This window comes from Coregonus lavaretus (assembly GCF_964263955.1).
Source record: "Coregonus lavaretus genome assembly, chromosome: 26".
Classification (NCBI taxonomy): domain Eukaryota; kingdom Metazoa; phylum Chordata; class Actinopteri; order Salmoniformes; family Salmonidae; genus Coregonus; species Coregonus lavaretus.
In genome coordinates this window covers 15,173,434-15,189,571 of record NC_140013.1, presented here as the reverse complement: position 1 = coordinate 15,189,571, position 16,138 = coordinate 15,173,434, and the positions used below count along the sequence as shown (strand labels likewise).

General features: G+C 45.2%; 1 protein-coding gene across 2 annotated transcripts in view; it reads right to left on the bottom strand.

Moving 5' to 3' along the window:
* Positions 1-305: 305 nt before the first annotated feature.
* The window catches only part of LOC311102087 (E3 ubiquitin-protein ligase TRIP12-like), a 41,679-nt gene continuing 25,846 nt past the window's right edge, over positions 306-16,138 (bottom strand). For both annotated transcript variants that reach the window (XM_084143308.1, XM_084143309.1), the window contains exons 23-42: positions 14,038-14,212; positions 13,257-13,398; positions 12,799-12,990; positions 11,658-11,809; positions 11,270-11,427; positions 10,973-11,046; positions 10,644-10,843; positions 9,547-9,674; positions 7,651-7,802; positions 7,080-7,222; positions 4,895-5,051; positions 4,585-4,683; positions 4,220-4,334; positions 3,750-3,904; positions 3,298-3,462; positions 2,720-2,884; positions 2,479-2,592; positions 2,275-2,369; positions 2,067-2,170; positions 306-1,733 (exon numbers count right to left, since the gene is read on the bottom strand). In XM_084143308.1, the coding sequence (XP_083999434.1) occupies positions 1,537-1,733; positions 2,067-2,170; positions 2,275-2,369; positions 2,479-2,592; positions 2,720-2,884; positions 3,298-3,462; positions 3,750-3,904; positions 4,220-4,334; positions 4,585-4,683; positions 4,895-5,051; positions 7,080-7,222; positions 7,651-7,802; positions 9,547-9,674; positions 10,644-10,843; positions 10,973-11,046; positions 11,270-11,427; positions 11,658-11,809; positions 12,799-12,990; positions 13,257-13,398; positions 14,038-14,212 (2,882 nt within the window). In that variant the 3' untranslated portion in view covers positions 306-1,536. The remainder of the gene's footprint in view (positions 1,734-2,066; positions 2,171-2,274; positions 2,370-2,478; positions 2,593-2,719; positions 2,885-3,297; positions 3,463-3,749; positions 3,905-4,219; positions 4,335-4,584; positions 4,684-4,894; positions 5,052-7,079; positions 7,223-7,650; positions 7,803-9,546; positions 9,675-10,643; positions 10,844-10,972; positions 11,047-11,269; positions 11,428-11,657; positions 11,810-12,798; positions 12,991-13,256; positions 13,399-14,037; positions 14,213-16,138) is intronic.

Sequence of the window (16,138 nt, the reverse complement as noted above, 5' to 3'; positions counted from 1 at the left end):
ACCTATAATGAAGACATTTCAAAAACGTTAAATTTTACAGTTCGACTTAATATATACTCAGTTGATACACAAGGCCTTTTTCCACCAGTCACTGAAACATCAACCCTTCAAGTGCTACTCTTAATAAACCATAACATAGAATTGATAGGGTCTGTGGTAGTCAGCTGTTCATATAAATATATAATCAGGTATGTTTTTAAATCAAGCAACTCCTACTCCCATTGATCACCTCTAAGATCATCCCAGTCAGTCAGATCCACAGAATGAAACAAACAGGAGGATGGATTAAATAAAGAGAACACCGATGAGTCAAACAGTTACTTTATTTTATGTTCAGGTAAAAACATGAACCTGATGCAGTAAATTATTGCAGATCTTAGAAACCAGCACATGAACGACTGGGCCAGGAGAGCATCGAGTGGGCCCCTCCCCTGGCTACAGACTGCAGGTGCACACCACGGTTTGTTCCAAGCCAGCAGCCAAAAAATAAAACTATAGCAAGAAAAAAAAAAAAAAATAATAAAAAAGGTGAAGCAGACATCCCCACCTCAAACTGGGCGTGAAACTGCATATAAACTCTTATTCCATAAATGAACTTGAAACGCTATCTGGCCATGAAACGATAAAATGAGTCCAGCCAAATGGGTGCGCTCAGCTACAATGGGGATTGGGGGGTGGCGGCTCGGAGCTTGGCCTAGCCAATCAGTCTGCCCAGAGTGCACTCCCTCAGCGTCCATCTGAGACACACTACTACTCTATCAAAGTGAGAGCAAAAAAAAAAAAAAAGTTTACTTATCCAACACACTGGATAACTCTTAGAACTTTTGAGCTGAAGCTCTTTGTAATTGTAGAACACAATCTCAACTTGGGAGTAGGTACTACGCTCTCATCACTACCCGCAGTCAACCAACTGCAACTCCATTCCCAAAAATGTATAAGCAAAAACACACAGGGGAAAAAGCAGAACCAAAATGCAACACACAAACTGGGGCCGTATAATACAGGAGAACAGAATGCAAACAGACAAACTGAAGGGGAAAGGAGACATGAGAACAAAGAGCTATTCTATCAAATGTGTAGAATGAGCAGTCTGCACATTTTTTCTGTACAAATTATCTTTGGAGCTAAAGTGAACCTAGCTTGCTCAATGGACCTCCCCTCCCCACCACAGTGACATCATTCATCACTGAGGAAACATCCCTTTAAATATCACACAGCAATGCATTTTAAAATGTCACCCAGGTTTTTATTTTCTTCTTTTTTTTTTTTTTTTTACATTACTCAACTACTGATATCATTTTTTCGCAGATGTTTTTTTTTTATTCTGTGAGTCATGTAATGCCTTTTTTCTAAGAGAGACAGGGGCAGCAAATATATATCTCAAGTCCTTTTTTAATTTCTGCAAGCTGCGTTCTCTAACAAGGCTGTACACATTTTGCCTTGATGGAGGTGATTAGAAATAGAAAAACTAGAAGGAAGTCATGATTTCGTCAGTTTGCTGTAGAAGGCATTTTGAATGGGAGAGAGACTGCGAGATCAGGACAGGTGGAAGGACTGCTGGCCCTCGCGGGCCGCGATCAACAGTTTCTTGCGCATGATCTCGATGCTGGAGTAGTCGGGCAGCTTCAGGTAGTTGACACAGGTCATAACTGACGGCAGGAAGTCATCCGGGTTCTCCGTCGACTCAAATGTCTTCCGCACGATGGTCAGCGGCGGGTTCAGACTACGGAAACCTGGAGGAGAAAGAGGTGGCATCAGAATCAGCTCAAAACTGCCATGGTTGGATTTGTCAGTCGACATACTGAACGTGCCTTCTTCCATTCTCTGTGGTTGAGGTCTACCTTATTTTAATGCAGTAGGGTGAGCAGTGTCCCGTTCATTTCTTTACTAAGTGCATGAGGGCGCAACATGACTGCAGCTTCAGTTAAAGTGCTTTGCACTCAGAAAACATGTCACCCAAAGTGTGGGATTGTTCAATCCTCAAAATCGGAGAATGGGACCACAACTTTGAGGCACAAAAAAAATCTTCAAGTGTGTATGGTGAGTATTTATCCATGACCACTCACCTCCAACAGGCAGCCTGGGGCTTCCTGTTACAAACTGCAGGAAAAGTCTCTGCTGCTCTGCGTCGAAACTGCTGAGCACATCAAACAGGAACCTCACAGCACGACTGTGGAGAGACAGACAACACGTCAAACCACTGCACTCTGACAAGTCCTTAACATGACACTCATTGTAGGTCTGGTCAGAGCTCTGGGGGGTGGAGTAGCTCACCTGTCATGGGTGTAGCCGTGGTCGGGCCGACAGCACTCCATCAGGGTCTTGACGTCCCAGGTATCGGACTTGCTGCCACAAAGCAGCTGATCCAACTAAAGGCGGACGGGAGAGCACAGAGGGGGTTAGCAATGTGACATCCTGAAGACAACCAAACAGCTAAATTAATAATTGCTTTTTGGGATTAGTGATAGCAGTACTCACCTCTTCAGGGTAGAAATACTGCAAGTGATGCAGGGGGAAGACCGACTCAAACCCTTCCCTGAAAGATTCAAACTGCCGGGACACACCTTCGTTCATCGTCCAGTAGACCACCAGCTGTGGAGAAAAGGGGACCAACGGTCAGCTCCATAAGAGGTGGACAGAGGTGTGTGGAGAGTCTATATGTAGGAGCTCTGTGTGTGCCTGTAAAGTCTACGTGCATGTGTGTGTGCGAGCTACCCACCCTGAGGTACTCCTCCAGGTTGTAGATGGTGACGGGGATGTCCTTGCCACCCTTCTTCAGCTCGATGTTAGGGAAACCGGGCAGGGTGAAGTCCAGGCCCAGGTCCTCCACAGAGCAGCCGTTCATGTTGAGACTCTCCAGAGCCTGCTGCAGGGTCTCCCTCGTCTAGGAGACGCACACAAGGAGGAAACAGGCATTTTATTAATATGGGGAACGTAACATGGAGGAGCATCAATCTGATAGGGAGGGGCCATAATGATCGAACTCAGAAGTTAGGCCGGGTTTACGGTCCACCAAACACTCTCCTTAGCAAAACATCACTGACACTTGAGTAAAGCTGCAAATTCTGACTCGCATGAAATTTACGTGCGGACTGTGGAGCCCTTTGCACAGTGCGTGGGGAGAATCACAAAGCGGATGTCTAGTGGAGTGTAAATCAAGCCTTACTATAGCTACCACTATGAACGCCATCTCTGAGAAAGATCTCCATAAGAGCGTCCAAGTTTTCATCACAAAAGACAAATTGTAATGACTACGAGGTTAGATGCGTCTGGGGAGGTTGTGTATTGGGGACTGACCTGGGAGCGGTCCTGCTCCAGCCTCTTCTTCTGGCGGATGATGTCCTCCAGGTGCTGGATGGACTTGGCCACGCCTGGGTCGATGTTGACCAGGTCGTGGGAGCTGATGGAAGTCTCATGCCGCAGCATCCACTTGTAGAAGGGCAGCCCAAGGGGCAGGTCCAGCTGGGAGGGAGTGGAGAGGAGACAGAGGTGTTAGAGCAGCAGAGGGCTCCCTATTGAGTGTAAAATTCTACTTGAACAGTGAGAGCATGTAGGAGGGCTGTAGAACAGGGGAGTTAAAGCAAGAGGGTGCAGAAAAAATATATATAAATCACCCAACTTTATTCCGGCAAACGGGGCTTAAGGCAAGTAATGCAAGTGTAGAAACCGCTCCAAAAGGACTAAATAGTAGCATTTGCAGTGGAGACTACAGAGACTGGTCAGAGGTATAACAAAGTGTTACGGTTTACCAGTCTGAAGTCCATTATGGCCTTGGCCATCAGCTTGCCTAGGAAGCGGAACTTCATCTTGATTTTGGCGATGTGCGCCGGTTTGGTTGTCCTGCCGAAGGGAACGGCAAACAGCCCTCGGGAGCTGAACATGTACTTGGTCCCTTCTTGGCTTCCTGGGAGAGGGAAAACAAGATGGTGGAGAAGAGAGATTTAGGGAGAGGAAGAGTAGTTCCAATGTGGGTATCAAAGAGAAGCTACTCAGCAATGATATGTCCTCTTCAGGAGCCCGTATCTCAGCATGATGTGACTAAACAGTTGCCACGAGGCGCATCTTGGAAAACTGTAGGACAGCCTTTAAATCTAAACTAAATCCTATTTCTGTCCAAATTACATTTGTTTTTTTGTTGCAGAATTGACTTTAAAATGTTTTTAGGAGCTCCTATTTTAGAGACAAATCTATTCCCCAGAGGGTTGGAGTAGAAAGTTACCTTTTGGGTTGGACAGGGTGACCTCCTCACCCCTCCACAGCCCGAGGTCGGCCCTCTGCAGCTCCTGGGAGACCAGGGCGTAGAACTCCAGGGTGGGACCCAGCCCTGTGCCCACCTGACAGAAGGACAGAGACAAGGGGAGGAAGAGAGAGAGCGAGAGAGTAAGAGGAGAGAGAAAAGGAAGAGAGAGAAAGAAATAGAGGGAGGAGAGAGATGAGCTTCTATCCAGATAAGTCTAGGGTCATGTTCAAAATCTACCCCCCCAGACGACTCCAGGTTCTGTGGTACTTTATGAGAGGGACGAACTCAAAATGGAGGCGATTGAACAGAGCTCTGTAATGAGGGTGTGAATACGTGTATTGTACCTCGTTCTCATACTGGATCTCCAGCATGGCTCTGGAGCTGCCTAGGTCCTGCATCACTGACTCCGCCTGCTTCAGCAGCTCCTCACGGTTTATCGTTCGCTGGAGACAGTGGGAATAGCAGAAAGGAGGAGTTAGTGAAAAGACAAACAGGAGTGGGTACAAAAAGAAGATGAGCTGGCTGGATAATTGCAATTAGGGGATGTCCACTCTTCTTGGCTACACTTGAACCCATTCCAGAAAGGCATTTGAAATGCATACATTGAGCTGATTATGTGACATTTCACCAACATCATTCTAACATATTCAACACCTTTTTCCTGTCGAGGCGGGGCGCCACGCGGCTGTCCTGAGAATCTGATTGGTTGATCTCGGGGTTAGTGTCGAGGAGGCGCTGCATGGCCCGGTCGCGGTCAAAAGCAGTCACATAGAAGAGCATCTGCCGTGTGTCGAACGGGAAGAAGAAGGGACTGGGGAGAAGGGAGAGGAGTGACAATGATAGTTGGTCAAAATGCATGGCATATATACACTCACTTGGACAGTTTATTAGTTACACCCACCTATACTGAACAAAAATAAACGCAACAAGTGAAGTGTCCCATGTTTCATGAGCTGAAATAAAAAGATCCCAAAAATGTTAACACATTTGTTTACATCCCTGTTAGCAACATAATCCATCCTTCTGACAGGTGTGGCATATCAAGAAGCTGATTAGACAGCATGATCATTACACATGTGCATCTTGTGTTGGGGACAATAAAAGGCCACTGAAATGTGCAGTTTTGTCACACAACAATGCCACAGATGTCAAGTTTTGAAGGAGTGTACAATTGGCATAATGATGCAAGGAATGTCCACCAGAGCTCTTGACAGAGAACTTAATGTTAATTTCTTTACCATAAGCCGCCTCCAATGTCGTTTTAGAGAATTTGGCAGTAGGTCCAACCAGCCTCACAACCGCAGATCATGTGTAACCACGCCAGCCCAGGACCTCCACATTCTGATTATTTACCTGCGGGATCGTCTGAGACCAGCCACTCGGACAGCTGATGAAACTGTGGGTTTACACAACCGAAGAATTTGTGCACAAACTGTCAGAAACCGTCTCAGAAAAGCTCATCTGCGCGCTCACCAGGGTCTTGACCTGGCTGCAGTTCGGCATCGTAACAGACTTCAGTGGGCATATGCTCACCTTCGATGGCCCCTGGCACGCTGGAGAAGTGTGCTCTTCATGGATTAATCCAGGCCGGGCAGATGGCAGACAGCGTGTATGGTGTCATGTGGGCGAGCAGTTTGCTGATGTCAACGTTATGAACAGAGTGCCCCATGGTGGCGGTGGGGTTTTGGTATGGGCAGGCATAAGCTACGGACGACGAACGCAACTGCATTTTATCGATGGCAATTTGAATGCACAGCGACACCGTGGCGAGATCCCGAGGCCCATTGTTGTGCCATTCATCCGCCGTCATCACCTCATGTTTCAGCATGATAATGCATGGCCCCATGTTGCAAGGATCTGTACACACTTCCTGGAAGCTGAAAATGACCCAGTTCTTCAATGGCCTGCATAGTCACCAGATAGGTCACCCATTGAGCACGTTTGGGATGCTCTGGATCAGTGTACAACAGCATGTTCCAGTTACGCCAATATCCAGCTACTTCACACAGCCATTGAAGAGGAGTGGGACAACATTCCACAGGCCACAATCAACAGCCTGATCAACTCTATGCGAAGGAGATGTCACGCTGCATGAGGCAAATGGTGGTCACACTAGATACGGACTGTTTTTCTGATCCATGCCCCTACTTTTTTTTTTTTTAAGGTATCTGTGACCTACAGATGCATATCTGTATTCCCAATCATTGAAATTAATAGATTAAGGCCTAATTTATTTATTTAAATTGACTGATTTCCTTATATGAACTGGAACTGTAAAATCGTAGAGATTTTTGCATGTTGCGTTTATATTTTTTGTTCAGTGTAGTACCGGGTTGACCCCCCCTTTGCCTCCAAAACCCTAGACACTGTCGTGTGTGAAAAGCAGTTTCTGAGGTACTGGATCCGGTGCGCCTGGAACAGAGGATCATACCACGCTCAGTCGCTTAGGTCACTCGTTTTGCCCATTCTAATGTTCAATCGAACAGTAACCGAATGCCTCGATGCCTGCTTTATATAGCTAGCCATGGCCACATGACTCACTGTCTGTAGGCACGATCCATTTTCTTGGATGAGGTGGTGTACCTAATAAACTGGCCAATGAGTGTATATATTCAGTTGCTTATGTGAGTTAATCTTGTGCCTGTAAGAGAAAATTGCAATTGAAGTTTCAGTTTACTTCCTGAAATGATACGGAATTGTCCTCAACCCTGGTCTAGACACGCAATTTGAGGACATTGCATTAGTGAATACAGGGCAAAAATATTCAGTAAAACAAGGTTTTTGTGTGTGTTCTGAACCAGTGGGTGTTTATGAGCTGAAAAGCAGTCTGATGAGTTACCAGGTCTTGCCGAGCTCTGTGAGCCAGGTGGGGATGTTGCCGGTCATGATGACCAGAGGGTCCTGCAGCTGTCGGTTGGCCTTGGCTGTCAGTTTACTGTTGATGAACTCACTGGTGGGGATGATCTCCTTAGACACAGCATTCTGAAAAAAACAACAACCTCAGTCTACTGGAACTACAACAACGCAGTGCCTCTGCCTCTCTGATGCAAAGAAACAGGGGGCTAGGCTCCGTTTGAATGCAAAAAGGACAGTTATTTTTGGCAACTGTGTGCACTAAGAGGGCTGTCTAGCTAGCAGACAGTTATATGGTACACTGCGGTTTACCTCCTACAAGCCCACAAAGATATCTTAAGCATTAAGTAGAACATGACACGGACAGTGGAATCTTTTGGAGGCAGTCATACAGGCTTGTCACAAATGGCAACTCATTCCCTACATGGTGGAACACTTGTTTGCCCTGGTCAAAAGTAGTGTACTATAAAAAGGTTATAGGGTGCTATGTGGGACTCAACCAGTATGTAGTTGAGTTAGCGCCAGTATCTGCAGGGTGGAAAGGACAGGCTACTCACGTCGTACAGGTAGAACCAGTAACTACTAATGGAGTGCAGCACCCTAAGCAGCAGGTTTACGTCCAGAGACGGGTCGTCAAAGGTAATGCTCTCCGGGGGCTCCGACATGAGGTACATCTCCAACGGGCTGGCCACACTGGGACACACGCCGTCTGGGAGGGGAGAGACAGCAAGTCAGGGTCATATTAATTAGTGCACACGGTAGCAAAACATTTTGTAACGGGAAACAAAAACAAGCATTTCTTATTGGACAAGGGCAGGTAGTCCCTTGTTGTTTCAGTCCTTTTGTTCCGTTTTGTGCCCAATGAATACGACCCAGATGTGGTAGCTAAACTGACATGGTAAAATGTATAGTATGAGTTAAGGACTTGTAGTATGTAGTGCACTACTTTCAAAGTAATACGGTGTAGAGAATAGGGTGTCATTTGAGACTATCAAAGCCCTTTGGCCATGGGGTTGGTGCAAAAGCACTTTGGGACAACTGCTAACATAAAAAAACGGTTTTAGAAATACATTTGATTAATTGATTAGACAGACAATATCTGTGGGTTTGTGTGAACAGGTCATCTCAGGTCATTAATTCATTCAGATGGTCAAAAAAAAAGTAAATTGACCATTCGCTAAGCCCCAGATGGATAGCAACCGACACCTCGGACAAGCTCACGTTTCAAACCCCTGGAAGCCATGGAGGGCTATGGAAAAACAGAGTTCATAAAAACAATTATTTAAATGGATAAACTATGATACATGATATATAGAGCCCGTTGAAGTGTTTTTCAAATGCGAAATTATACTGTGGTTACATTGTCTGCTAGCTAGCAACGTACGAGACCATTCGGAGGAGGAATTATTTTTTTTGCACCAATCTTCGATAGTGTAATTACACTGATCGGCTACCATATGAGGCCAAAAGTGTTAAGTGTTTTTTGGGAGCTCTTCTTGAAGATAGTGGTTTCCTTTTATGTATTGATCGCATACAGACACTTTACCAGGTGTTTAAAGACAATGTTACATATAGGATTAATATAACTGGTTTTCTCCAAATGTTCTACTACGCTAACATATGAAATTGTTATAAGATGGTCATACCATGGATCATTTAGCTATTTGATTTAGAATTTTATGACCCCTTTAGGTATCAATACAAATTTGAATATTGCCTTTACTACTATAGCCCATAGAAACGCATTGAATGACATTCATAAATGGCAAAAGTCTAAATAAATCATAAGGTTTTGAAGCATGTCACCTGTATCTAGGAGATAAGAAAGCTCAGGAAATAATTATTTTTTGGACACATCTAACCCCTTATTTTTGTTGACACAAAACTACCTCCATACTTCCATTAATTTGTATGGGTTACCTTCAGACGAGTCCTGTGACACTTGTGGGGGGTTGTAGAGCAAATGGAGAACACCATCGTGAGTCTCATCTTTCCGCTACAGACGTTTTTGTGAGAAGACAGATTTTCGCCATGTCTCATTGGCTGACAAGCACCGCTGTAGCTCGGCCACCTTCCACCGCAGATGCGGAAGGCCGACATAGGCAGTTGCGGTGGATTGAGTTCATAAAAAAAACATCTCTAGATTAAACTGATGGATTTTGATTGGGATTCTTTTATTTTTGTTACTTCGACTATAATAACAATAGACTTGATTAAGAACACAGTTTGAGATCATTGTGAGGGGTTTTCTCCAGTGGTTTAAAAGAAGGGGCCGTTAACTTTTTTCAAGCAGGAGAAGCAGGTCAGATCACTTCATCCCCACTGTAATGAGTACTTTAGAGTTGCACTACAAAAGAAACCAGCAGAACTAGTCTCTCAGTCTCCAGGCCAGTAGACAACACAGACACCCACCCCACCTGTCTAGGCCCAGAGGTGGTGGTAGTTGTTCCTACCGTGCCACAGCTCGTCCTGTTTCTTGGCGTTGCGGGGCGAGGTCTTGGTGGGGGCAGTCTGTGCCCGGCCCCTTTTCCCTCCCACCGCATCCTTACTGCCATCCTCATCCTCCCTCACTGGCTTATACCTGATGGGATAGAGAGAGAGTGTCTGTGGAAAGCATCTCGGGGAACGTGACTACATTGCCATGTCAGTTGCATTTGTTCACCAACTCAGCCATCTATTAGACATGTGTGAGACTTCTCAGGGAAGGTGGCTACAATGCACAACCCTAACAGCCACCCACTATAAACATCAGTCAATTGTGTTCAGGGCCAAATGCAGGTAGATTTAGCTATTGGCAGGTAAGAATGTCTATTTCACCAGCCACTTTGGCAGGTGGTCAATTTGCAGGGCTCTACAGTGTGAGCATTATATTCGCGAATAAAAATAGACAATTGCATGTGCTTATACTTAAAGAGTTAGAAAAATACTGCAGTAGCTGTTTTTCAAAGCATTTCTGCTGTTTTGTTTCATAGCTGCTCATTGCACAAATAAATACTAATCCTATATCACACCACACACAGCAACACTGCCTGGCAGGGGAGCTAAGCTCACTGAGTGAAGTGCTGATAGATATATTTTTGGAGGCACAGTCATAGAAGTAGGTCTAATTTACTCCAAAGTTTACAAAGTGAGACTTTGTCCTTGTGTTTCTTGGCTATTTACATTGCCTTGTTCACAAGTTCGGTTGTTTTTCAACAATAGTTTGAGTCTGCTGCTTCAACTGATAGCGAAGAGACGCCTTAGACGCCAAATCTCACACCACGGTAACCTCGCGCCCTTAAAGGGGCAGCTGAACATTGTCTTTGATATTTTAATTAAAAGACAGAGGACACAAAACATGAAATTGATCAATATACCACTACTTCTTACTAATACATTCGTGTTTTAGAAACGTTACAAAGCATGGTCATCTGTTTTATGCAAAAACAACATTTTGGCTGATAAAATTAAATCTGAGGGGCCGGTAGATTCTCTTATCTACATGCCACAGTGGCTGGTGGACCAAAAATAACATTTTAGGCACTTGTTGTGTTTGTTATAGAAAGGCTACCATATGGTGTGGGTTTTGGTCCAGATGCCGGCCCGTCCGAGCGGGTTGGCCTCGTCGTCCGTGGACTCCCTCTCCTCCTCTGCCTGCAAGCTGAACTGCCGCACCGCCTGGTACACCGTCATGTTGTAGGGCAGCAGGTGGTCGCCGATGTAGAACTGCAGCCGGTGGCGCACGCTGCCAGAGTTCAGGAATTGGGCCGCCTGGACAGGGATAGACGGTCAAGTTATGGTGGTCAAGTTAGGGTTGGCAGTAACAGAATTAGTTATTGGTGGGGGAAGAGGTATTATCCGATATGGAGGTTATTTTGCAAGGACATTGTAGCTACGTACCAGCGATTCGTCAATTTCATCGTCTGAACCATCATCGTCACTGTCCTCGTCCTCCTCCCTGATTCGTCCGTAACCTGTAGAGACAAACAAAAGTCCCATTGAGCACATCGGCATGTTACCCATAAATGTCAGTAAAACAAGGAGACATTCTAGAACAGAAAAACTCTGGGAAGGAACTTGAGAAAGCAGCCCAGTTGAATGAAGATCATTTGTGGGTGACCTATGCTCCTCACAGAGTGAAAGGGCTTAAGTCAAGTCAGTAACTCAATGCAAAGAGACAGTTTTCCCAGTGCTCACCTCGGACCACCAGGTAGCGTTCAATGGCCTGTACCAAGGCAAGGGGGTCGATCTTCACCGGGCCCCCCTTCCACTGCTTCACATTGGTGCAGTCCGGGTGCCTCTGCAGCTGACACTTGAGTTGGTGTGTGTTGAAGAACTTCAGGGCCTGAGACCCTCTGAAGGGGAGACACACGTCAACAGACAAGATCACAATGATACAGAGGTAAATACTGGCAAGTCCCCTTCCTTGACCTATGCCCATTGGCCCTATTGAAGTCTATATGGGTATCACACATTAAAGTAACCACACATTAGTGAATAACTGACATTAAAAAAAGAGAGGGTTTGTGGAACAAAAGGAACAAAGAGATTGAAGGAAGAGACGGGACTAGGTAAATGAACTAACCTGCTCCCGTTGCCGTTGCCACTGGGGAAGTCATGCACCTTGACAGGGAACTGCTCCATCTGACTTAGGCAGTTGTTCATCTTGTGCACCAGTGACAGCAAGGGCCCGTTCTCAGACGGCTCCAGGCGGCCTGCCGGCTCCATCCCCGGGATCTGGAAGGGCAAAACACAGGAGGGACACGCTTCAAACAACCTGCAAAGACTAGAGTCGTATTCATCAGGGCATACCGTACAAAAATGTTTTGCAAAAGAAAATGAAAATAAGCATTTATTATTGGTTAAGTTTAGGTAGTTCCTCCCTTTGTCAGTTTTCTACAGAGTATAACCAGCTATAGTTCATTAGATACTGGCGAATAGGAAGTCAACAATATATAAACAGGGAATATGTAGAATAAAAAAATAAAATTTAAAAAAAAAAACGGTAATTCAAATGTCACATATAATTGAAAAAAGACAACAGTCTAGGCCAGTGTTTCCCAACTCCAGATGTGTTGTAGCACCGGACAAACACACCTGATTCAACTAGTCAACTACTCATCAAGCCCTCAATGAGGAGAATCAGGTGTTTTTGCTCGGGTCTACAAGAAAAATGTGCGCCGTTGTGGGTACTCGAGGACCGGAATTGGGAAGCACTGGTCTAGGCTACATAACAATATTATAAGCAATAGATACAGATGCAATACTTTAGTAGGCCACAAAAGGCGGGGCTCGGTTGAGTGAGTACCTTATGAACTCTAGGAGAAAAAATATCTATATACACAGTGCAGCCGGCATTCATTCTAGCCTGAGCGCAAACCCTCATACTGGCTTTATACTGTATTTAGAGCCATGAGTTGTATAGCCAATAACTAGGGCCTTGAGTTTTTCCTGGTCAGGTCAATCTGAAGTGGTCAGGGAAAAACTTCAGGCCCTACTAGCGCAACATGGCCTATTTGTTTGTCTGACATCCTTCCTAGACATAAATGTTTTTTTATTGTTAAGATGCCCTCAGCTCCAGTCTCTGCCACGGTCTATTAGTTGGCTACATTGTCAGTCACTGGATACTGAGAAAGGATAAAGTCTTCATCGGGCGAAAGACAAGCTTCTGATAGAAACAGAATATCATTCTAGTTCTGTGCTTCAGACCAGCCGAACAGCCTTACCGGGCAACCGTAGAAGACGTGCAGGAACCTCTTGAGGCGGACGTCACGGCTGACCAGGTCACGGTCACTGCTGGAGGTCAGGTAGAGCAGCAGCTGCTTGACCAGGCCGCTGTGCTGGATCTCGAACGATGACACGTCCGACTCTGACACGATGCTGCAGATCTCCACAAGGCACTCCACGCCACCGTCCATCTGGAGGGGAATTGGGGGTGTGACCGCGGTCAAGAACGTTATCATTACCCAAGTCACTCGCCATCATACCTTAATGACCTCGTCTTTAGCTAGCAACGTAGATAGTACCCGGTACCATCAACACAGCAAAGAAAAACAAACAGCTGCTTTCTCAAATTAGTATTAGCGAACAGGGTCTCCAAAGCAGTCTCCAATATGTAAACTAATTACTTTCATAGTGTGCAACACTACAACGTGAGAGACTGTTGTGGAGTACAGTACAGTACCTGCAGGCTGAGCTGTTCCGTGGCGGTGCAGAGTCTCTGTAGTACATTTAGTGCGGGGTTGCTGCCATCAATGTTTTCAGTGTTGAAGTAGCGCACCACAAACTTACAGGACTGCTCTTTGATCCAAGCCTTGATCTTGTCCCTGGGGGGGGAATGAAACCATCGTCATTATCATCACCACCATTACTACCAACACCATGGCTGTCTTCTTTCCTCCAGTCCTTAATTCCTTGACTACCTCGCAAAGCCCATTGGAGGAGGTTGTCCGAGGGGAGAGACCTTGGATCCAGAAGGAATTGAAGATTTGACAGCTTGGGTGCATTTGGTTTGATTAAACCAGGGGTGTCAAACATACAGCCCAAGAGCCGGATCAGGCCCTCGAGCCCATTCAATTTTAAGTGCGGCCCTCAGGACTGCCAAATGAGGGGCAAAATGAGTTTCATTAAACTCTTGCTACGTTGCGTGACAGTCCGTACTGAACAACACCTTTCCCCAAAACGTTCAACGTTCTTGAACAGACTGAGGTGTGTTTACGGCGTATGGTGGGGTGTGCCTTGAAGCAATGAGTAACATATTTAAAGGGCAGCGGTGCATTTTTGAATGATCATATTTGCACAACCAAACAACTCGACATTTTAACTGATCTTTCAGAACAGCACCGTTGCACCCCATTTTACGTACCGAACGCAGCCCTAGCAACATTTTCTGAGAGAGCCAATGAGAATCACCAACAACACTATCATCATTACCACCTCCACCACCGTAATCATTTCTGTCGTACCTGTTGTTGGAGACAGAGTCCTTGGGAAGCGCGCGTGCCAGGCCACTCACCCCGGCCGTGCGAGAGGGCTCAGAGTTGGTGCTGTTGGTCTGGGCGCCCAGCTTGCCCCAGGTCTTGGGGTTCAGACTGGCCAAGAAGGAGGATTTTGGGGACTGAGTAGTGGTAGGACTCTTGGCTGTAGGAACGGTAGAATGGTTAGTCACAGGATGAAACATGACAAAGCTTGTGTTTCAAATTATACCCTATAGTTGAGCGTGTCCCAAACTCGGTCCTGGGGACCCCAAAGGGGTGCACGTTTTGGTTTTTGCCCTAACACTAGACAGCAGATCAAATAATCAAAGCTTGATGATTAGTAGATTTCAATCAGCTGTGTAGTGCTAGGGTAAAAACCAAAACGTGCACCCCTTGGGGTCCTTAGGACCAAGTTTGGGAAACACTTATAGTTGTTTGAAACAGACAACAGATTCTCTGGTGGTTTTTAAAGAATGAAGTCATGCTGTATTTATGTCAAGAAATCACAAGTATCAGTTAGCATTCTGCATAAATGTCTCAACAGATATACCAGGACTGCAGCCACAAAGAGGCATGGAGACCAACGATGCCATATGCCGAGTTGCTCTTGCACTGAACAGTCCAGCCAGAGTAGCGGCTGGCTGCAGATACCATACAGTGCTGAATATTGTTGATTTGAATTAACGTAAATGAGAAGCAATTTTGAAGCATCGACTTTATGGTAAAACATTTTTTTATACAAATAATACATACAGTACCAGTCAAAAGTTTGGACACACCTACTCATTCAAGGGTTTCTTTATTTTGAATATTTTCTACATATGGAATCATGTAGTAACCAAAAGTGTTAAACAAATCAAAATATATTTAATATTTGAGATTCTTCAAAGTAGCCACCCTTTGCCTTGATGGCAGCTTTGCACTCTCTTGGCATTCTCTCAACCAGCTTCATGAGGTAGTCACCTGGAATGCATTTCAATTAACAGGTGTGCCTTGTTAAAAGTTAATTTGTGGAATTTATTTCCTTCTTAAAGCGTTTGAGCCAATCAGTTGTGTTGTGACAAGGTAGGGGTGGTATACAGAAGCCTTATTTGGTAAAAGACCAAGTCCATATTATGGCAAGAACAGCTCAAATAAGCAAAGAGAAATGACAGTCCATCATTACGTTAAGACATGAAGGTCTGTCAATCCGGAAAATTTCAAGAACTTTGAAAGTTTCTTCAAGTGCAGTCACAAAAACCATCAAGCGCTATGATGAAACTGGCTCTCATGAGGACCACCACAGAAAAGGAAGACCCAGAGTTACCTCTGCTGCAGAGGATATGTTCAATAGAGTTACCAGCCTCAGAAATTGCAGCCAAATAAATGCTTCACAGTGTTCAAGTAAGACACATCTCAACATCAACTGTTCAGAGGAGAATGCGTGAATCAGGCCTTCAAGAATCCACTACTAAAGGACACCAATAATAAGAGACTTGCTTGGGCCAAGAAACATAAGCAATGGACATTAGACTGGTGGAAATCTGTCCTTTGGTCTGGAGCCCAAATTTGAGATTTTTGGTTCCAACCACCGTGTCTTTACGAGACGCAGATTAGGTGAACGGATGATCTCTGCATGTGTGGTTCCCACCGTGACGCATGGAGGAGGTGTGATGGTGTGTCCCATCTGGTTTGCGCTTAGTGGGATTATCATCTGTTTTTCAACAGGATAATGACCCAAAACACACCTCCAGGCTGTGTAAGGGCTATTTGACCAAGGAGAGTGCTGCATCAGATGACCTGGCCTCCACAATCACCCAATCCAATTGAGATGGTTTGGCATGAGTTGGACCGCAGAGTGAAGGAAAAGCAGCCAACAAGTGCTCAGCATTTGTGGGAACTCCATCAAGACTGTTAGAAAAGCATTCCTCATGAAGCTGGTTGAGAGAATGCCAAGAGTGTGCAAAGCTGTCATCAAGGCAAAGGGTGGCTACTTTGAAGATTCTAAAATATATTCCATATGTGTTATTTCATCGTTTTGATGTCTTCAGTATTATTCTACAATGTAAATAAAAAGAAAAGAAAAACCCTTGAATGAGTAGGTGTCCAA